General features: G+C 34.1%; 1 protein-coding gene across 10 annotated transcripts; it reads left to right on the top strand.

Moving 5' to 3' along the window:
* Nucleotides 1-14: 14 nt before the first annotated feature.
* LOC122629488 (ecotropic viral integration site 5 ortholog) lies at nucleotides 15-22063 on the top strand. Of its 10 annotated transcripts, none has more exons than XM_043812966.1 (11): nucleotides 5920-6099; nucleotides 6963-7414; nucleotides 8788-9075; nucleotides 9323-9601; nucleotides 10004-10268; nucleotides 10454-10816; nucleotides 11404-12081; nucleotides 12192-12674; nucleotides 12803-12901; nucleotides 16778-16936; nucleotides 21888-22063. In XM_043812966.1, the coding sequence occupies exons 2-11, from the start codon at nucleotides 7203-7205 to the stop codon at nucleotides 21993-21995; spliced, it is 2934 nt and encodes a 977-aa protein (XP_043668901.1). In that variant the 5' UTR covers nucleotides 5920-6099; nucleotides 6963-7202; the 3' UTR covers nucleotides 21996-22063. The 10 variants fall into 10 exon arrangements, with proteins under 10 accessions (XP_043668911.1, XP_043668901.1, XP_043668902.1 ...); XM_043812967.1 differs by having other exon boundaries at nucleotides 5920-6297; XM_043812976.1 differs by lacking the exons at nucleotides 5920-6099; nucleotides 6963-7414 and adding an exon at nucleotides 15-281.
* The last annotated feature ends 1366 nt before the right edge of the window (nucleotides 22064-23429 follow it).

The raw sequence follows: 23429 nt of genomic DNA, 5'->3' as shown, positions 1-23429 counted from the left end.
AGTGGGACGTCTACATTTGCGTTCGCATTTACGCTCCTCGAAATAAGAAAATTCCCTTATAGGAAGATGGTGGCGATAGAAGCGTTCATTCGTTGGTAACATTGTGCGCGTGGACAAATCCATCGTGATGACAGTTTCGAGCGGTGACAGTCGCGTACATGTTTGTCGGGCTGCGAGAAGCGTTCCTTCATATTCCGTTAGTTAGTAAGAGCCACTTTCGTCGTTTCGGCCAACGCTCCGTCGTTTAATGAGTTATCCACGGAATACGAATCGTGCTGGAGGTAAGTGACCTAATACGCTTTGGTATGTTAGAACCAGATGGTCGCAAGTGATTAACTTGACAGTTTGTTGTTCTATAGTCCTTAAAAAAAAAGCCTACCGCCAAAATTATATCCTTTTTAGGCACAGTTGTATGGAACACTCGTTTACCTTCCTTTTTTTTGCTCCGTTATACTTCATTACTTTTACCTATTGATTCGATGAAGAGATCATGTAATACCTGCAAAGGACACGTTGTGCTTCAAGACACAATTTATTTATCTTCTACTTTATTTTTCAAACGTAACTGGATTTTCTTCTCTCTTTCTCCTTCTTTTTCTCTGAAACACTAGCTAATCTCAATTCGATATTGCTTCATATAAGATGGCAATAAGAATTGGAAAATATAATTTTACCTTGATACCGGTCATTGATTCGATAAGAATAATTATTACTCTTCAATAGTACAATCGACGAGAATTGTTTAAATCTCTTTTTATGATAAAGTAAAATCTTTATAGAAACGGTAAACGAGTAAAGTAGGTAGTACTCGATACCGTCAAGTTACATCGTGTAGTTGTAAATTTTCCTTCAAGTACAATACATTGGTTATAACGTTGACAATTTTTGTTTTACATATCGTCACAAGGAATGAGGGTATATGTGTTTATTTATGTCTCTTCCATCTATCGTATTATCACGATAGGACATTCGTTAATTATCATTAAATTCAAAGATAAAAATCAAAATGAAAGTGTCGGACGATAAAAGACCGATCGAAAAGAACGATGAGATCGTTATCAATATTATGAAAGCGTGCGATCGACATTATGAAAACATTTCGAAACTGATAGAAAAATAGTGAGTATGCGACGTCAGAGATAATTAAAGCGATGATAGGGTGGTGATCATTGGGTCGACAGAGAAACGGTGACGAGTACATATATACGTAACACGTGTATATACACATATACTCTTTCTTTCTCTTTTTCTTTCTTTCTCTCTCTTTCTCTCTCTTTATATATCGTGTGTAACCAGCGATGATCCATAAATCGGTGAGTGCAAGTATAAAATAATGAAACGAACGTAATAAACGAATAGTTATAACAATTTAAATAATGTCTACGTATTCTCGCAAAGAATAACGAGTCTCACGAGAGAGTTTTGTCCTTGGTAATACCTAAAACGAATTGACTAGCAACGAAGCCGATTATTGTCGTCTATTTTTCAATGCTTATCGAGAAATTGGACATCGATTTTAAATAGAATCCAATTAGCTTTTCAAATAGGTACGTAAAATATCATGTTCTTCCGTCGTACGATTTTAACGAGCTCGATACGCTTGTTGTTTCTTTTTTCTTTCTTTTTCTTTTTTTTCCTTCTCTTTCCTTACTTAGAGAGAAAGTAAAAGTGTTATTCACTCTAGAAGTCACGTTCTAGAAAAGAAGAACAAAAAAAATAAAAATAAATAAATAAATAAAAATGATTTAATCGAAAAAAAAAAAAGATCGGAAAATTAAATGAAGCATGATTTATCAGTATCCAAAATATAAATTTGGGATATAAAAGAACGCTACGTTACGAATTGTTCAGACTTTATGTGATAAACGAGAAAAGACTGCTCGCACCACTATGAAGATTTATGCGAATTAGGGTAACGTTGGATGAGGTCAGAACTTTAGCATGAGACTTATGAATACATATGCGTGGCACATATATATATATATATATATATATATATATATATACACATACAACGCCTTCCCAAGAAATTATGAACGAGCCGAGAGAACGGTGAAAGCGAGTAATTTTAACTTTAATTTCTTTTCATTAACGATTCGTCCCTAACGTCCATTTGTTAATGTAAACTCGATGGAAGTTTCTCATCCTACGTTTTTCTTTGCTTCCGTCGCTTCTTGAATAGTCGACAAATTTTATAACTTTTCGTTTTTGCCTGCAAGACTTCTAAAAGAATGAGAGAGAGAGAGAGAGAGAGGATGAGGAAGTGAAGGATAGAGAAAGAAAGACAAAAGAGAAAGAGGGAAGAATTTTAATCGGCCGAAAGTTGAGCGCGGTAAAGTTTAACTTGACGTCTTCCTCGCCGCGGGAAATACAAAGTAGATGATAGTAAAAAAAAAAAAAGAAAAAAAAAAAGAAAAAAGAAAAAATGAAACGAGCCGTAACTCTTCTTTTATCTCTCTCTTGCTCAACACGTCGGAAACAATTTACATAGTATTGTGTATAACGTGTACATATATGCGTATGTATATATACGTAGTTAGAGAGAAACAGAGAGAGAGAGAGAAATATATATATATATATATATATATATATATATATATATGTGCGTTTCCGGATGCCGATTGTACGATTCCGATGATTCACGGTCAACGCGCTTTCAAAGCGGTTCCGCAAAACTTTTCAATCAGTATAAAAAGAGAGAGATAGAGACAGAAATAGAGCAGTGACAGAGACAGAGACAGAGATAGAATAGAGATAGGCAAACAGATAGAGAGAAAAAGATAGCGCGTATATCTTTCTGCAGTTTTATTTTCCCTTTGCGTTTTTATCGATCTTGTAAATTGCTCTTTTTTTTCGGATTACATGGCAAGCAATAAACTACAATACACATAGAGAGAGAGAGAGAGAGAGAGAGAGAGAGAGAAAGAGAGACTGAGAGAGATTGAGAGAGACCGGAAGTTGAACAAACGATTTCAAAGGGGAGAACGTTCGAGCGTAGGAATCCGACATTTTCCCGCGCTAATTCGAATCTCGATGGACACGTTTTAAAACTTATAAAATATAAATAGAAGAACCAAGCTATATATATTCTCTTATCCGTTTTGCATCCACTCGCGTGGTTTATTCTTTTATTCTTATTGTTTTGAACGTCGTCATTTTCTGTCGTCATTTTCCATCGTCGTGGGAGTGGCAAGAATGGGAAAATAAAAAGATTAAACCTTTCGCGGCATATCGCGTACCTGATAATTACAAATGCGTCGCTTTTCTTCTATTTATCCTTTTCGTTTCGCTTCGTTGTCCCATGATTTCAATTAAATATCGTTATCACGATTCTACCTTCTTTCTTTCTTTCTTTCTTTCTCGTTCTTTTCTTTTTTTTTCCGAGTTAGTCATACGAACTTTTTCGATTTGGATACTTTAAAATCGTTTTTATAATCGAGATACAAATATAATCGAGATTCGATAAATTTTCTTTCAATTACGTCATTCATCGATCATTTTTTATTTTATCGGCATAACCAGACAGCATTGATTGAGATAAGCTGACGTGCCATGTACAATAATTCGTTAAACTCATTTCGATGAGTTCATTGGTGATAGATTACGAGAGAAAAATCGTATCTGTCGATACTCGTTTCTTTTTTTCCTTTCTCATAGCTGATGTCGCTATCATAAATCATCATTTTTCGAAAGATCGATCCGTCATTACGGTGCATAATTACGTTGGAATGATATTTCGTAATAATAGATCGAAAATAATTATTCGTTTTTACGAAAATTATTGGTTTTCTCTCTTTATTTCTTTTTTTTTTTTTTTACTTTCTTTCCTTCTTCTTCTTTTTTTGGAAAAAAATTAATGTTTCTGATATGTACCTCCATGTTATCGAAAAATATGTTCGCCAAGAAAGAAGAAGGTAAAAAGAATAAAGATGGCTGTCAATCTGAATCTTTCGACTATGCGTTTGACTTATTGAAAGATCGATTAAATGTCATCTTCCATTTAACTCTTTAACCATCGACGAAGTACTCTAAACGATAAGCCGTATCGTCAAACATTCGAGAAAGATTTTTACGTTTCCAGCGCATTCTTTTTCTCTCCTCTCCTCTCTTTCTTCTCTCTCTCTCTCTCTCTCTCTCTCTCTCTCTCTCTCTCTCTCTCTCTCTCTCTCTCTCTATCTGTCTGTCTGTCTGTCTGTCTGTCTGTCTGTCTGTCTGTCTGTCTGTCTGTCTTGTTTGCTCTAGCTTTACAAATTTTTCGGTGCAAATAAATCGTACTACGTATTCGGAATAAATTACTCTGAGCGATAAGATTGTTGGCTGGTCGCCAACAACCAACGTGTACTCTACCGAATGTAACTAAACAGAATACATTCCTGTATTTATGTATTTAGTACATATATATTTGTGTACACCTATATACATTTATGTTTAAAAGATTTACAAGTGCATACATAAACAAATTCATAGACACGTTGTAAATACACATACACATTCTCGTAAGAAAAATTCAATTTTAAAGATCCCACTTGTAAAATGCAAAGATGGGAGAGAAAGGTTTAAGGGTGAAACATTTCAAATGTTAAATGTAAAAATGTCAAATGTCCAATGTTAATTAGTAAAGCTTTTTAAAAAAAAAAAATTATGTTAAATTAAACGAAATAAAGCGTTTCTTTAATTCGTAGAAATTAATGTGAATAATCTGCATAATAATGATGTAATCATTAAAATTGTCAGATCGTTTTCTCGCGTGGTTTATTTGCCAAAAGAAATTATATACATACGTAAATCTATTGCAAACATTTAACATTCGTCTTCCATCGAAAGTAAGATTCTCCGAACTCATAAAGAGTCCATCGGTTAGGTTGATTGTTTTTGTTGAACGTATATATCCAAGCTTATCGTTTATACTGATAGATAATAATATCTTCATTTTTTCGCGAACAATAAAGATCGATTATTTACATCGTTTAAAATCTTCTTATAAGAAATATCTCGACAGTGTTATAAAGACAATACCAAGAGTAATTTTCAAAGTTATTAAATCACAATGGATAATCTATTTCCACGAGATTTTTAGATTATTTGTAGACCGATTGGTCGGACTAAAAAAAAAAAAAAGAAAAAAAAAAGAGAGAAAAAGAAAGAAAAGAAGAGGGAAAAAAAGGGATCGACGAGTAACGGGGTGCAGTACTTTCCGACGTGAGAAAAAGAGTACGTTGTAGCAAATACAAGAGAGAGAAAGAGAATGAAGGGTGGAAAGGGAAGATGCTTTTATTTGTACGTCGCGAAAACGGACCTCGGTGCGCATGTGGAGTATCCCTGCCCTGCGCGGGCTTCATCGACCCTCAAACCATTTCGTACTTTCCAGTATGTGCCTGGCCGTTCGACGTCGCCGGTTAATCGACGAGGAAAAGAGAAAAATAGAGACAGATATAGAGATATAGAGATATAGAGATATAGAGATAGAGAGAAAGAGAAAGAGAGAGAGAGAGAGAAAAAGGGGAAGGATAAAAACAAAAAGAGAGAAAAAGAGGAGGGAAGATAGAGAGAGAGAGAGAATAAAATCGATAGCGATAAACTCGTAACGAGTCTACCGAGGAAGATTAAGATCGAATTTTACTCGGATGCTGTCCTCATCTTCAGTGCAATGGACCAACAAAATCGACCTCGATCTTCTTCACGTCTAAGGATGCTACGAACTATGATGGAAGATTCGCGATAAGAAGGCGGAGCCAAAGAAACGAAAGGAGAATTCGCCAGGGAATAGGACTCGAGTGATATCGAGATTTTTCTTTTCTTTTCTTTTTTTTTTTTTCTTTTTTAAAGAATATAATTAATATCCTGAAATTAGAATTATCTCTTTTTCTCTTTTCCTCTCTTTCTTTCTGCCTCTCTCTCTCTCTCTCTCTCTCTCTCTCTCTCTCTTTCTTTTATTTTTTGTTTGTTCTTATTTCTGTTTTTTATTATCGTGATTCGGGAAGAAATATTAGAGAAAGATTCATGCATATATGTATTTAAACGTGTACGTGTTGTACGTCGGCCATGGTGGCTTTCAATGTCTTGCAAGGAAATAAGTGCGAATGCGATGAAACGTGATACGTAATAATACTCTGCTTTCTCTCTCTCTCTCTCTTTCTCTTTCTCTCCCTCTCCTTTTTTCTTTTTCTTGTTATATATTATTTTTTTTTTTTATTATTATTACTCTCTCACTCACTCGTTCCGAACGATGCGATTCCGTAAATCGTAATATTACGCTTCTAAACACGCTTGGAAACTAGGATGCATGACCGATCGAATGTAACTCGCTTCTTCTTTTTCTCCTTCTTTTTCTTCCAGTTCCCTCTTTCTTGTAAAAAAAGAGGGGAGAGAGAGAGAGAGAGAGAGAGAGAGAGAGAGAGAGAGAGAGAGAGAGAGAGAAAGAGAAATTTCGAGCGAGAATTATGAAAGTATCCAAGAATATAAGATTCTTAAAAGATAAGAAAAAGTTTCTACGATCTACGATTTTTCGACGATGCGAATTATCCTGGACCATTGGGAAATATTCGATAATGAATGAATTAAATGATATATAATTAAAATTTGCCTTTTTTTGCTCGTGTGCTGACTGCAATGTTTTTTGAGAATAAAAATAAAAAGATGGTTGAATGATATATTTTTTTCGCGTACTTGCAATTCGTCGATCAATTGATTCGTATAAAAAAAATTTTTCTTGTCGTACCTCGAAGATATATATACATACATACATATATATATATATATATGTATGTATGTATATATACTTAGGTATATACTCGTCCTGCTTTACGGTACGTCTCATTCTACGTAAGAATGCTTGCGGATTTAACTTGTTATCTTTCTCGCTAATTCGTTCACACGCGCTAATTGTTTCCTCTTTCTCTTCAAAGGTAGTTATTTATTTAACCATCTATCTACCCTCTATCTATGTATCTAACTATCTATAGGACAATAGAAGACAGCGAATAAGTTGCTTTGCTGTAAACACCTGTTCAGCTTTTTCCGAACGTACGAATTAAATGAAGCTCGTGGATCGACGATCGATCGACCGTGAGAAATATCAAGACTCCATTTTGGAACTGGACTTTTTAATCTTCATAAGAACAAGTCGATTAATGAAGAAACAATGAACGTCTTAAATCGAAGAAAATAATCAAGATTAACAAGATTTTCTCGATATTTCAAAGATGAATGCGTTTGTTGGAATGTGCGTTGCCAACGAGTGGAATCGTCAAGGCACCGTTTTACGATGCCAGGAAAAGCCGAGAATGAACGTAAAGATAAGCAAAACGAAGAACGGAATGGACTCGTTACCACCACCACATAAGATCTTTATGGTCCTACGTGGTATCCTGACACCTGCGACTGCTCGACTTATTCGGAATAAATTATCTAAAAGGTAGAAATTAACGAGAAGATCTTTCAAGGATAGATATTTTTCTTTCTTTCTTTTTTCTTTTTCTTTTTATTACTTCAATAAAACATAGATAATGTAAGATAGACTTTTATTATTATCATCGTATCATTTTTACAATATTACTCCCGTAACATTTTACAAATGCAATTTTACATTATTTTATGAATAGACTATATACATATTTTCGTATATCGCATACGTGATTTACATACATATACCAAATGTTGAGTAGAAGGTGTATCGAACGCACCATAAAGCGAGCACTAACGTTTTATTAGTATCGTCAGCATCCAGAATAACTCTGTTTCTCTGTCTTTTCTCATCGAATGAGAAAGAGGAAAGAGAGATAGAGGGAGAGAAAGAGAAAGAGAAAGAAAGAAAGAAAGAAAGAACCAGGTTGCTTGGAGCGTTCGTTGGTCTCTCGAAACGAACGCTGTTGTTGTACCACAGCATCGTTAACTGCCGTTTTGAGAAGGGCTGCAGGCAGGAATATAAGAGTTATAACGAACAACAACAACGCGCTAACGATGCCACGCTTTATTGCACTCGATCCAATGATGTCGGAGAGAAAAAACTCCGGGAATTGTTGAAGAGTCGAGAGAATCTGAATTCGAGGGAAAAGGAATGAGAGAGAAAAAAATGGAAATGAAAAGAAGAAGAAGTTTGAGTTCGTGAATTCGTTTGAAAATTGGCGCGGAAAAGATCGAATCTCTCATAGAAAATTAGTCGAGCGAAAACTCGTCAAGATGAATGATGACGGCGACGATGAAAACGCGGGAAATATAGAGCGAAATTTTGTTTTTCGTTTTTTCATTCTTTTCGACGAAAAATCGTCGAACTCCTCGTTCATACGACAACGATGTACGCGTAGATGTATATTTATTTTCTTTTATCGCGGATATATGTATAGAACGATTGGTCAGCATTCCATTGGCTGTGCAACAACGTAACTTCGGGGCGTTTCCCTATCAGCAGAATTGCTTCGAAGGCTAATAAAATCCGTTAGCTCGCATTTCGCCGGGATTTGATCTTCGTGCGTGTTATAAAAATGTTAAGCTTCTACTCGACTCCCGATCGTCTTCATCGTACGAACATGTTTTTCAAAGTCGTTACTGTCTTAATGGAATCGTACGTAATCTGTGATTTCTTTCCTCTTCTTCTTTTTATGACGTAACAAGATCGTATTTTTTGTGAACGAGGAGATCGTAAATTTGCCTCATCGCCTTATCGTACAAAAAAGAAAAAAGAGAACATTTAATTAAATTAAAACGTTTTGAAGTATCATATAGCGTGCTGTTTCGTAATTGTTCGAAATACTCTCGCACTCTTTTGAACGAATATTGAAATTGTTTCAGGACTCGAGAAGGTGGTAACAACAACGGCACTCCAGTAGGACAATTAGGGTCGACGCGTCATGGACCTCAGCTGATGAGCCTGCTTCGTTTATGCACCACTGTGCACCACCATCACCAACAACAACAACAACAACAACAACAACAGTCTTCCCAGTACAGTACTTTGCATACCGACAAAATATTTCCGAATCCGTCGTCGGAATTTTATCAGAAGGAGAGGATAAATTCGTCTCAGGAAATTCCTACCGACGAGCTGGCTCTACTAGCTAAGCTGGAGGAAGCCAATAGGTACCTAAATTTACATTCAAATGCGTTCTTAACGATCCTCTTCTCTTTGCGATGTCTGGTCACGTTCATATTTATGATCAACGAATTCTGATGAATCTTTCGAAGAAAATAATTCTATTTTAAATCGTAATTATTTCCTTCGTTGTGCATTTCAAATTAGTGTTCCATTCTATTCGATCATAAATTCGTTTCTATTTAAAATCCTTGAGGACTTGTTATGAAATTGTAAGCATAGTCATTTGAGTAGATATTTTATTTACAGGCTCATCGAATCGGATGCAAAGTCGCTTAACTCGCTTCAGAGCAATCATAGTAGGAAAGGTTCGGATACATCGCAGGTGTCCGTGGCGTCGGGGGGTAGCGGAGGCAACGGAGATGCCGCACCCCGACGCCACACGACTGTCGATGGCGAGGAGAACACCTGGAGTTTGTGGGGTCACATAGTCGCCGATTGGGATTATCATTGGAAGAAGAGAAAAGAATTTGTCAAGGAATTAGTTCGACAGGGTATACCCCATCACTTCAGGTAAATTGAAATATGGGAATCAAAAAGATAGATAGTTATAGAGATAGAGATAGGGATAGAGATAGAGAAAGAGAGAGAGAAGATCACCTTGTACATATTGTATATTACATAACTATAGTAATGTCGCAAAAGTAGGACATATGCGAACACGCATATGCATCGTCGTCGTTGTCGTCGTCGTCGTCGTCGTCGTCGTTGTCGTTGTGTTGTCGTCGTTGTCGTCGTTGTCGTCGTCGTTCATGTCAACAACGATAATAGACCTTTTAGTACATGCATCTTCTTTTTCTTAGTTGATAATAGTTGACAAGTTTTTCCTTTATTTGTTATTTCTCTTTGTCAAACGGTGCTTTGTCTAGCGTAGTTAGATATATTTAGAGATTTAAGAGTATAAAACCATTTTAGGGGTATCGTCTGGCAAATGTTGAGCGGCGCACACGATTCTCCTGTAAAAAAGCAGTTCGCAGAATATATCAAAGCAACGTCAGCCTGCGAGAGGATAATCAGGAGAGATATAGCGAGAACATATCCTGAGCATGACTTCTTTAAGGAAAAAGATGGTCTTGGTCAGGAGAGTTTGTTTAACGTTATGAAAGCGTATAGTCTTCATGATCGCGAAGTGGGCTACTGCCAAGGTTCGGGATTCATTGTAGGATTGCTTCTTATGCAGGTGCAGTATTGTGTTCCTTTTATAACGGATAACACGCGATGGATATCCTCCTGACCGTTATCCAAAATAATATAAAAAAAAAGAAAATAATAGAGAGAGAAAAAAAGAAAAAGAAAAAGAAAAAAAAACAGTATATCGACTTTACCCTTGTTTTCAACGATTTCCTTTTTAACGGCTTGTTGCAGCAAATGCCAGAGGAAGAAGCTTTTGCAGTATTAGTAGCGCTTATGCAAGAGTATCGTTTGCGAGATATGTTTAAGCCGAGTATGGCAGAATTAGGGGTGTGCATGTATCAATTAGAACATTTAGTCGCCGATACGCATCCCGAACTACACGCTCATTTCACGGCTCAAGGTTTTCATACTTCGATGTACGCCTCCTCTTGGTTTCTCACGCTGTTCACCACGGCACTGGGACTACCCCTCGCCTGTCGTATCTTTGATGTATTCCTATCCGAAGGAATGGAGATAATCTTCAAAGTTGCGCTGGCTATGTTGCATTTAGGAAAGGAGGATTTACTCAGTTTGGATATGGAGGGCATGTTGAAGGTAATGATGAATTTCACGTGGCTGGACAGTCCGAGTGTATATATTAAAGCGATTAACGCGTTCACTGTCGGATAATTTATCTGCTTATCTATAGATTAGTATAATTTTTATTTGATAAAACATTCGCGTCTTATCCGAGTGCGTTATTTAAGTAGTTTCAATTCGATTCAGGAGCTGCTTGAAAACATCTTTCAATTTCGCGTAGTGAAGGACAGTGAACGGTGTTAATACTTTATTGGCGGCGTGAGAGTACGTAACTCATCGTGATAGATCGATGTGCGAGACAGCTTTTGTCAATGAAGTCACGCCTACGCGTTCGTAGAAGTAGGTCGGTTAGCAACAATACGTATTTCCATTTTACAGATACCGAGCTCGCGTTTTTCTGTGTGTGCATTTATTTAAACATTCGCTTTTCGATCGACTAAGTATATATACATGTATGTATATGTATGAGTGTGTATATATATACATACACACACATATAGATACGTATATATTTGTTTGATAAACATATCATATCGTTGTAAATAGTAAATTGTACGTAAATTATAAATCAAAGGTCGCGTAATGCGAAATATTTGATGCAGTTTTTCCAGAAACAATTACCCAGCAAAGCTGAGAAAGATCCGGACGTACTTATGAATCTGGCATACAGCATGAAAATAAATCCAAAGAGGATGAAGAAGCTGGAGAAGGATTATACCGTTCTCAAGATGAAGGAGCAAGAAGAGATGGTAGAATTACGGAGACTCAGGGCGGAAAATAGATTACTCAGGCAAAGAACTGAACTTTTAGAGGCCGAATCTGCTGAGCTCGCCGACAGATTAGTGAGAGGTCAAGTTTCTCGTGCGGAAGAAGAGGAAACTGCGTTTGTAGTGCAAAGGGAATTGGCTGCTCTTCGACACACGCATCTTGAGACCAGTCATCAGCTCGAACAGGCTCACGAGGAACTCAGATCGTTGTCTCTTCTTTTAGAGGAAAACGTGAGCTCGCGACAATCGTCGCTCGACGAGATCCTGTTGAAGCAGGAAGCTTTATCGCAAAAGGAGGAACTGATACAGTGCCTACAAGAGGAATTAGTTAGAGTCAGACTGAGCGAGGCTGAAAATGGTGCAACGATCAGGGAACTCAGGGCTAGAATACAGGAATTGGAACAAGACAAAAAGACTTTACGCGAATCAACGCCTGATAATTCTGTCGCTCATTTGCAGGAAGAACTGATCGCTGTTAAACTCAGAGAAGCGGAAGCTAATCTCTCTTTGAAGGTAGAAGTCATAGTCATTTTCATTTCGTTTGCGTTCCTTTTATCGTACTAGATCTCGTTTTTTTTTTTTTTATATATATATATACATATATAACTACGATGTTTTCATAGGATCTCCGACAAAGAGTTATGGAATTAAGTGCTGCGTGGCAAAGGCATTTACAGGAGCATAGATCTGCTCAATCCGCTCCGGCAGCGGATTCGACACCGAAAAAGTTACTTTTTTGGGAGAACAGAGGTCACGAAGTTCAAAAGTACGAGGAAGATCTGATGACCACCAGAATTCGAGAGATGGAAGCTCTTACTGAAGTCAAAGAACTTAGGCTTAAGGTCATGGAACTCGAAACTCAAGTACAGGTCGCTACGAATCAATTACGTAGGCAAGATGAAAATGGGAAAGTACTTAAGGAAGAATTGGAGAACGCACGTGCTGCGGAAAAAGTTCTTGCTGCCAAGTTACGAGATGAACAGCGTAAGTACGCCGATTTGGAATCGAAAATGAAAGATGAAACCATGATGGCTAGGATACGTGACGCTGAACATGCTCAACAAGTTGCTGAGCTCACGCAGAAAATTTCTTTGCTCGAATTAAAGGTGATTTGATTTGATTTAATCAAATTTCTTATTGATTATTGCTTCCTTGATATATATATATATATATATATATATATATATATATATATATATATATTCTATTCTTTGTTTCTTCATTTTCATTGTAGAACGAAGAAATGCATGCGGAAGGTGAACTAAGAAATAATTTAGATGACAGTGAGAGAGTAAGAGAACTTCAAGATAAAGTTGCGGAACTAAAAGCAGAGGTAAGTAGAGAAAATTGATTGAGAATAAGCTAGACAGAGTTATGTTATTAATTGCATCACATAGAAGCAATTTTAAAAGTTGCAGTAAGGGGTGAAGTTTTGTCATTTATGATTATGATGATTATGACAAACTTGGATAATATGTACCTTCGTTAATCACATCTATCATTATCATTATTATTCGTATATTACTAGATAATGGTAAGTTTTTGCATATGAACGACAATAAATCTAACATGATCTTTATACGGAATGCAATTTAAAGAGAAAATTAGGATTAGTCAGAATATTCATTTTTCAGATTAGTTTAAAGACATTTACTCGACAGTATATTATCTTTCAATTGAAAATTATGATTACGTTTATTGTATCTAAATACAATACCTGTAATTTTTGGCAAATTACATATAAGTAGCTGTAATCGTAGGAGCCTGTAGATTAACGATCGTTTCTTAGTACCCCAAGATATAAATAGACGTTATGTCTATATGCATAAAAAGAATTAGAAGATGTTAAGCTTGTAGTTCGTAAATATTAAAAATCCCCGCATATCTTCTCGTAATAAGTTCAAATAGTGAACAGAGTAAAATGTATTATCTAACAGCGCGATACGAACTAAGTTTTTATAATTTGATTATTTCTCTACTTGATACATACACATAACAACTCACTAATACTTCGAGGAAAGGATAAAGAGTTTATATATAAAAGCCGAATTCTAAGATATAAAAATATCACTTATTTAATGTTCTTACTAATATTCAATGGTACTGCTTTTCATGCATTTTTTTTTAAATGTTTGCCTCCAAATTTGATGCACATCCTACCCACATCAAAGATTTTCTATTTATATAAATTTCAATCCAATTGTGAATAACTTCAAAAATATTCAAAAAAAATATTTTCTAAATTTTTGTGCATGTCTTTAAATGTTGACCTGTACAAAAATATGGATAATTAATATATATATATATATATATATATATATATATATATATACATATATATACACACACACACATACACATATATATATAGTTGTTTTTTATATAATTTTATGTTACTGTAAGCACAAATTTTTAAAATCATACCAGTAAAACTTGTAAAATTATTAATTGGTGTATATTCATTGTAAAACGTCAGTGGGGCAAAAAGGTATTGTAAATTGTGCTTCTTTTCTACCGTAACAATAATTATTGTGTTACACTCATAAATAATGTCATGCACAAATTGCACCTCTTACTGCAATGTAACGCTAATTACCACGCTTAGTATTGACATTGCTTTCAGTTATAAACTTACATAAATTTAAATACATGATAACGGCAAAAGGAAAAATAATTCGATCGGTTTTGGATACGTTTAATCTTATCGTTTATAACTTTCATTCATAACATCTATATGTTTTCTCAGTTTTAGCCTTTGGTGGAAGGTCATTCCTCGTTCTAACAATCCTTTAGATTAGAGACTTTACTACATGTTGACACACACGTGTACACGAGACTAAACGAACGCATTTTTATCGTTACAGCATATCGTTTACTTATTTATATATAGAGTATATTTGTAGCATCCATTATTAGTTGCAGTTGGTATACATAATCACACCAACACAGCTTTTGTGACATCGTGTGTGAAAATAATGTGATCGAGCAGGTACCTCTATGCATTAAGGACGCAGTACGTTACGTTTATCGTGATATTGACTTCTTTGAATGAAAGTCCATCCCATTCTGAATTTGCTAAGGCCAAAATTATTCACACAGCTTTTATTCATTTCTCAAACGATTATTTTCCTTTATATATTTCATTTTTGCAGATACAAGTATCAAATTATGACAAATTGAGTCATAAAAGATGCTTTTATACATTGCCACTGCGCTGGTTTACATTAAGCTATTGTTACCATCAAACACTATTTATTTCTTCATGTCTATTCACAGAAGTATGTAACAACATTGTTAGATTAACGCTTTTCTAGACAGAATATATGTAATATTTTATATAGTTTTGTGTGTGTAAAGGATAATATATTATTACTAATAACATTCTTAATCTAGCCAAGTTCAACATCGATCGTTGACAACATCCATTAAAAATTCATCCGTCTCACCCATTGCCCTTTGAAAATGTTGCATTAGTCGGTGAGAGTTAGCACAGCATAGAGAATACACATACTATAGAGTTATGCGACTATCTTTTTACCAATTAATGAAAAACGGTGAAATATTAAGTCGGAACACTTTGAAGACAATTTTAGGATATATAGAGTTTACTAAATAATGATAAGATAACTTTTGTTCATGTTGGAAGATGTCACGCAAAGCGTGTAATGAGAACAAGAAGGACTACACTGCTAATCCTTAGTGTATAAAGGTACCAAGGCACTACGTTAATACTAATAGAAGGATCTAATCGTTTCTGTAAAACTAACCCTCTACTGCTGTGTTATCTCTGTCTCCTTAGTTCCCTACGCCAATCACCAGCCCGGAGACTGAGCCTTGGCGCTGGGTCGAGTAAGTCTTTACCCATCTGTAAGCATTATTTTTTATCATTTCATATGCGTAGCATGGTATATACCTACTTGTGAAATTTTCAAAAATTCATTGTTATACATTTCTATCGTCTCTAATTAGTCGCATTAGTCTAATCACTATTTCTCGTGTATTTTTATATTATTTTTATTACAATTATATAATCTTGGAACATATATTCATTTCTTTGTATTATTCGAAATAAGACATATTACGATAACAATAAGTAGAGTTCCACGAAAGAGATCGTATTTTGTTTCTTTTTTGTCTTGATGTGTTTATACTATCTACCGTGCCATTTAGTTTTGACTTTCATAGATGTATAAGATTGTATATAAGAACTCGTGATGTAAACAATCACAGGCATTCCTACGTTTACTCTCGAGTCGGTCGTTAGTCAAGACGGGTCGCGAAGTACGTACGTGTATCTCGAAATTATTAATTATAACCAAATAATATTACGTCTCTCATATTCCTATTTTCCAGCGGATTATAATAATAATTATAATAATTACTAGGTATTGGGTCTTGGATTATACTGCATGCTTGCATCATTATCCTACATACATATATTTCACACGTTTTCGTTCGTTTCTTTTCCTTTCTTTTTCACTTTTTTCTTACTTTATTTTCTCACTTTATTTCAATGTCTTTAATTTTCGATCGCGCTGCATATACGCACGAATAATTTCTTTCGTAATTCGTTACGATAATCGCTTAGCCGATGCTGTAATTAATCATAAGCACAAGAATGTCGCATTGTCCATACAACAACAGCCGCATGTTTCGTTTGCACCATTTTGCGTCGCCATTGTTATCAGTAGAATAACACTAACGTAAATCGTAGGAATCGATCTTAAAGATCGTTCAAAAATATTACGAAGTACTGACATATAAGAGGCTTCGTTCGTTCGTTCTTAGAAAATGTAGGGTGGTCGTATAAAATTGATTCGTACGTTCGTATTTCGTATATGGGGCGTGTAATACTGAATATTTCGTTTATAATTGATAATAATATCATTGCCAATGTAAACCACTTCAAATGGATATTGTATATTATAACCTATACCTCGATAAAATAATCGTAAGAATACTTTTTCTAATCTATACGAAATAGGATCGTGTGATTTTATCGCCGTCGATAAAAACGATTTCGTTGTTATCGATCTAGCGTCGTTCTTAGGAAAGACGATCGTTTGCCCGAGTATACATTTTTGTTGTTGTTTTGATAAGCGAAGGACAGAATGACAGAAATAGGACGAGGAAAAACGAAGAAGACGCTCGATGATATCGAACGAATCGAACGGTACGCATTACAGTTTTGTATTATATATTTTCACAGGTCATGAGGTTAGAAAGTTGGAAACAACGTTGGACCGGCCATGGTGATCATCAACCCGTTCGAAGTTTTAGCATCGACACTGAGAGTGAGTTAGACGAGCGGGATCTGAGGATTTGTCTACCAGATCATATCAACACGACCACTCCAAACTCACCCGAGGTATAGAATTCTACGTCTAAATACAGACGCACTCTTAGGCAGCTAATTATTGTTCAAACAATACTCCATTGTCGAAGAACCGAGTGAATCCTTTGTTCGTGACCGTGTTTTCTCTCTCTCTCCGTCTCTCTGTCTTTCTCTCTCTCTCTCTCTCTCTCCTTTTATCTCTCTCTTTCTCTCTCTTTCCAAAGAAATAACGATTCTTTCAAAGTAATTACGTTCAAAGAAATTATATTGATCGCCGATTTAGAATTTTATCTTAGGCCCATAGGATTTGTATTATTGATAGGTAATGAAAGAGAGAGAGAGAGAAAGAAAGAGAGAGGGAGAAAAGAAAAGAGGGAAGGAGTGAGAGAAGAAAATAGAGCAACGTTTGACTAACGTAGTGGAAAAAGTATCTTCTCTGATCGTCGTACTACGAAGAAAGACGATCGTTTCATTTTTATCGTATAGATGTTCTCGATTATAATCAAGCTTTTTATTCGAAACATTCATTAATGTTCTTTCTTCTTCTTCTTTTTCATTCATTCATTCATTCATTCATTCATTCATTCATTCTTTCTTTCTTTCATTTATTCATTCATCTCTTTTTCTTTTTCTTTCTTTCTTTCTTTCTTTTTGTTTTTTTCTTTTTTTTTTTTTTTTTCATTTAATCATTTGCACGGTTGACCGTGTCGTTAGTGCGTTAACGTTTTCTACGTACGCTTTATTACCGGGATAAATATATCGTGCTAAGTTATTGATAGCGATGCAGGATGTCAACCATTACCTATGATTCATAGCAGTGACTATTATCGAATAGATCGGTGTTGTTTCAACTATACATTGATATTATCAAAAATGCGAGGAGATCTTCGCGGAAGTTCGTTAGAACGCATTTTTATGGGAACGTGCGATGTTAATGCTTTCGAATTTGCGATAGATACGGGATAGACGAGAGAAGAGTGGGGAGGGGAGGGTAATAAATGAAATAAAAACTTGGAAAGCATTGCGATGGATATCGATACGAAATATGAGATATTAGTTCGAATAATTAATTAGTCTTTTATGGAAATGTAAACGTGACCCTTTTTTATAGAATTTGTTGGTAAAGAAAAAGAAAGAGATAAAAAAAATAAATAAATAAATAAATAATCGTATTTAGAATGATAACATTTCCATTTCGATGTCTCGTAACATTTTCGAGCAACGATCAAAGATCAAAGTTTTATACATAGCACGTTCCTTTATTTGTATTATATTTTACACAATATGATATATGTAGATACAACGAATTATAAACGTATGACTGTCTAATCTAAAAATCCAAATCATCGATCGAATCATTTCCAAGCGAATTTTTATCTTTGCTCGATGGATTTATAGACGACACACAACACACAATCATACACACATCAGAGAAACGTACACACACGCACGCATACAGAAGATATATTCATATGAGCGATCATGCGAATACTTTTTTAACTTGGAAAGCTTGATTATAGTCTGCAGCCGATCGAACATTTTTTTAGAGTTTGATAAACGTAGAGAAAAAAAAATAATCGATTGGTTCTTTTTATACGCATTAGCCAAACTTTAAATATCAAGAGATTATTATTATAATCATTGTTAAATTCGATCGAATTTGTAGGATCATGTATTCGATATAGAAACGATCGAGCAATTTCGGATATTTATTAATCGAAAATCTCTTTAAAACAAGATTCGATCGTGTTGATTTTAAAGAAGGATATAGTACTAAAAACAAGAGATAACAAAAGTAAATAAAACAAGATAGTTTTACCCACGACGGTTCTCATTCTCTCACGTATGTATATTCTTACGGCGATATATACGTGCGTTTAAATATTATTAAAGTATGTAATTTAACAAGGTGTAATGTGTAATCTGGCGCACAATATAGAGAGATTACATTTTACATGGAGTCTAATTTCTCTAATTTGCATTTTATGATTAAGCGTATGATCGACGATTATTAGCTACGAATTATTATTATTATTATTATTATTATTATTATTATTATTATTACTACTATCATTATTATTATTATTATTATTATTAATAGTAGTAGTAGTATTAGTATTAGTATTAGTATTATATATTATACATTTTATTATAGCATATACTTATCGTATATTCGTGATAGAGAAAGAGCAAATTTGATTTTTTTCCTTCTTCAATGAATTTAATTTGAACGATTGCAGATTGTTGAAACTGAGACCGAACGAGGTAATCGGGAGTACTTGTAAGACAAAAAAAAGAAAAGAACAGAAAAAAAATGATTATTGCCCGGGTAACTCGTTCCTTAACAGTGACCTTCCTAGGATGTGATAGTAACTTCTGACGTAAGTAAATCGCGTTTTGAGAAAGCAGAAGCATAACGAAAAGCTATAACAAAAAAAAAAGGAAACGTAAATAAGAAAAAAAAATAAGCTGCTGCTTTGTCTTTTTTATCAAAGCAATTTCATTTTAGCCTACATATGTAATAGGTATTTTATATATATATATATATGTGTGTATATATATATAAAATATACATATATATATTTATATTTATATTTATATTTATATTTATAAGATATATATTTCACGACGTTTACGTCGATCTTTTCTTCGCTTTGGCCTAATATCTTATACGTCCATAATTTCTTTTTATTTTTATTTTTATTTTTTTTATTTCTTCTCTTTTGTAAATAAGTAATTGTCAGATAAAATATTTCTGCGAACACTGTAGAGAAAGCGAATTTGCACTGATTCATGAAGATTAGAATTTATTGATAGAGATTTATTCGTCATAAATTTCTTCTTCTTCTTCTTATTATTATTATTGTTATTATTATTATTATTCGCTTTCGTGCATGTGTGCGTGTGAAATTTGCATGCATGTTGCGGTATCTTTGTTCGAGCGAGCACTGATAACACGGTTATGAAAATAATATTTTTAATTATTATTATTTTTTTTTTTTAAATTATTGCCTTTTGCAATAGGTTCAAGTAGCACGTAAGAACGTCTTAACTAATGAAATTGAAATTTTTTAACTGTTCGATACAGGCTAATCTTGGGATTTACGATAACAAAAAAAAAAGATTTGTTGATTTTTGTCGTCTCGAAGAGAGTAGGTATATGCATATAAAGAAAATCATCAAATTGTTATTCATCTATTCATTGCGTGTAATTTGTTTCGTGTAAGGGTATATATTGAAAAGAAAAAGCGTATACGCATTTAAAAAAGAACACACACACACATACAGGGTAAAATTATGGAAAAAGAAAATACTTTATTATTTCTTATTTACATACATATATATATACACAATATATATACACATATATATATACAACATATATACATATACATATACATAAATACAAGACACTTTCCATATTTCATGCATATAAAATATTATAATTACACGTATACAGATAAAAGAAGGAAAAGAAAAGAAAAGAAAAGAAAAAAACAAAAGTGCGAAGCTTATCAACTTTCTCTGCACTGTTACATTTTTTATATAAATATGTAAATGTAGGCTGCACTTTTGATAATATATTATCGCATTGTATTCCGAGTATAATACGTATGTACATCGATATCGTAAAGTAAGTTCTGCAAATCCGTCTTCGTAGTTAACTTTTTTAGAATTTCGTCGTGTCCGCTTCGTGTTCGAAAAAGAATGATTTTTATCGAATTATCTTATTGAAGAGAAGTGGCAATTAATTTATAGTTTCACGACGACTAACGTAAGAAAATAAAAATTGATTTAACTTCGTCGAACGTTAAGAAAAAGATAACACGACGCGACGACGAGTATACAATTTGTTTATATCGTTTAAAGCTATGCAATAAAATTTTTCAAGAAAAAATACGCTGTCGACGATGTGTAAATCAGACTAGAATATCGATAGGAATCTTAGAACGAAGTAGTGCTCGTAAATTTTCCCGATAGCCTTTGAATGGACGAAGATTTCAAGATACGTATCTTCCTCGTGGAAGAAGGAAAGTTCAAGAAAATATAAAGAAATGGTCCATAGAAAGGTAAAAATAAAAAAGAAAAAGAAAAACAAAGAAAGAACGAAGGATCGTTGTCAATTCACAGTGGGATCGAATAGAAAAAAACAAAAAAAAGAAAAATTGAATAAAGAAAAAAGAAAAGAAACAAGATAAAATGATTTTTTAACAGATAGGACGAAGGTAAAGCGAAGTAGGCGAAAAAATGAATTGTATTCGGGTAATTGAACTTAATTATGTATACTTAAGGAATATAACGTAGCCAAGGAATTAATATATAAAACATACATACATATACATACATACATACATATATATATATATATATAAACATACATACATACTGATTCCTAGAAGACTTCCCTAGGTGCCGAAGCAAACGTTGATTTTACACGAACTTTTTTACAGAGAAAGAAAGAATAATACGAAAGAGAAACAAAAAGCACAGACTCTACGTAGATACATATATACGTACGCATGTATTTTTTCCACTCCATGTAACATGTACATTTTTATATGCGACAAAAGAGAACACATACTTTTTTGTATTCCTTTTGTAATTTTTTTATTTTTTGTAATTTTTTTTCTTCGTGACGTTGCATTCGAGAAGACAATTTAACGAAATCAAATCGTACGTAATAAGATCGTAATAAGATACTTAGACGAGAATGTACGTGGTGATAGTGAATAAAAAAAAAAAAAATAAAAATATAAAAAAATTAGGAGAAAAAATATACATATATATATATATACATATATTATATATTCGTTTGAGAGACAAACAAAGTTTGTTGGCGTTTGTATATTTCTATAAGAAATTTTATAATTTAATATTAACATTTATCTTAGGGATCTTTCTCTTCTCGCTCCATTTTTGTTTCTTCGTTTTTTCTTTCTTTCTTTCTTTCTTTTTTTTTTTTATTTTTTCTTTTACGATATAGATCCGATTTCAGCAGGATATAACAGAATATAACAAGAGGAAGAAGAAGAGGAGAAGGAGGAGGAGAGGAAGAAGGGAAAAAAGCGAACGGCAAATCGATTTTAATTGAAAAATCTTCGATATTTTATAATGTGATGACATGTATAAGATTGAATAAAATGTACTGCGTATTTACGACGAACTGTCTCGATATCGATCCGCGACAGTACGTACATATGTATGTATGTATGTACAAACTGCACGAAACAGAGAGACTGTCATGTCTTTCTTTCTTTCTTTTTTTCTGTCTTTTCTTTAATTTTTATAAATTTTCGATTACGAAAAAATTCACCAAGGAAAAGGACGTGATCGGGAGGAACATAAAAGGAACGACGAATAGTACAAGACATACGTACGTATGTATGCTATATGTATGTATGTATGTATGTACATATATATGTATGTATACATAATATGTATGTATATATAATATAAACGGTGGAGGACTTTACCTATCTCTAAAGGATTATCCTTTGACTATTCTCATACTTTTGGAGATCTCTTTATATATATTTATATATATATATATAATGTTTCTTTCTTTTTTTCTTTTCTTCTCTTTCTTTCGAGTATACCTGCACATCTAAACGAGGAAAGTATCCTTGTTCGATCGTGAGGAAGCCCCGGAACACACCCTATCTTTTCTATATAGCACGAGAATTAAAGTACGAAAGACTTTCAACCTCGTTCACGAATCCGTTCTCGTCATTCGCGGAAATCGAGCGACGTATTTTTTTTTCTCATCGTATAAAATAATCAGTGGTACGACGGGAATCATTCTCAATATATGTTTTAAAGAATATATCATTTGGGTACTTTCGAACATGCTTATGTACAATAGATATGTAGATATCTTGAATATTGAGAAATCTTTCACGATATTTCGAAACGAAGAAACAGAGAATTTATTTTCGGCAACAATCAGAAGGAATGAGAAAGATAGATTAATATAGTTTCTTCTCTCTTTCTCTCTTTATCTCTATCTATCTATCTCTGCTATTTTCCTCGAGGGAACTGGTTCGGTCTGTCAGTCAATTAAAAGCAACGTAGACAAATAGCGTGCTGCTTCGCGCGATTACAATTATCTCGAAGACAGAAGAGAGAGAGAGAGAAAGAGACAAGCAGCTATCTTAATTATAAAACGTTCAAAGTAACCGCCGAGAGAGACACGAAGAAGAGGATAGGGGAAGAATAAAAAGAGATGAGAAATAAGAATGACACACGTGACTTGCGAGCCTTCGTTTTTTCTGGTAAACAATAAAGATATCGATCCCGTTCGTTCGTTCGTTCGTTCGTTCGTTCGTTGGTTGGTTGGCTCGTTCGTCATTCCATTCGTTGGTTAGTTCCTCTGGTAAATGTCATAAATCATTGAAACTTTTTGACGAATGGAGACTAAAGAACGAGAAGCGTATTCTTCGTTCTGATGTAATTCGATTCGGTGCTCTTGGGTCATACATATTAAATTACATTGCCAGCTAACGTTTCTCGAACGTTTCTTGCTAGT

This window comes from Vespula pensylvanica, chromosome 5 (genome assembly GCF_014466175.1).
Source record: "Vespula pensylvanica isolate Volc-1 chromosome 5, ASM1446617v1, whole genome shotgun sequence".
NCBI lineage: Eukaryota > Metazoa > Arthropoda > Insecta > Hymenoptera > Vespidae > Vespula > Vespula pensylvanica.
This window is presented reverse-complemented; position numbering and strand designations above follow the sequence as displayed.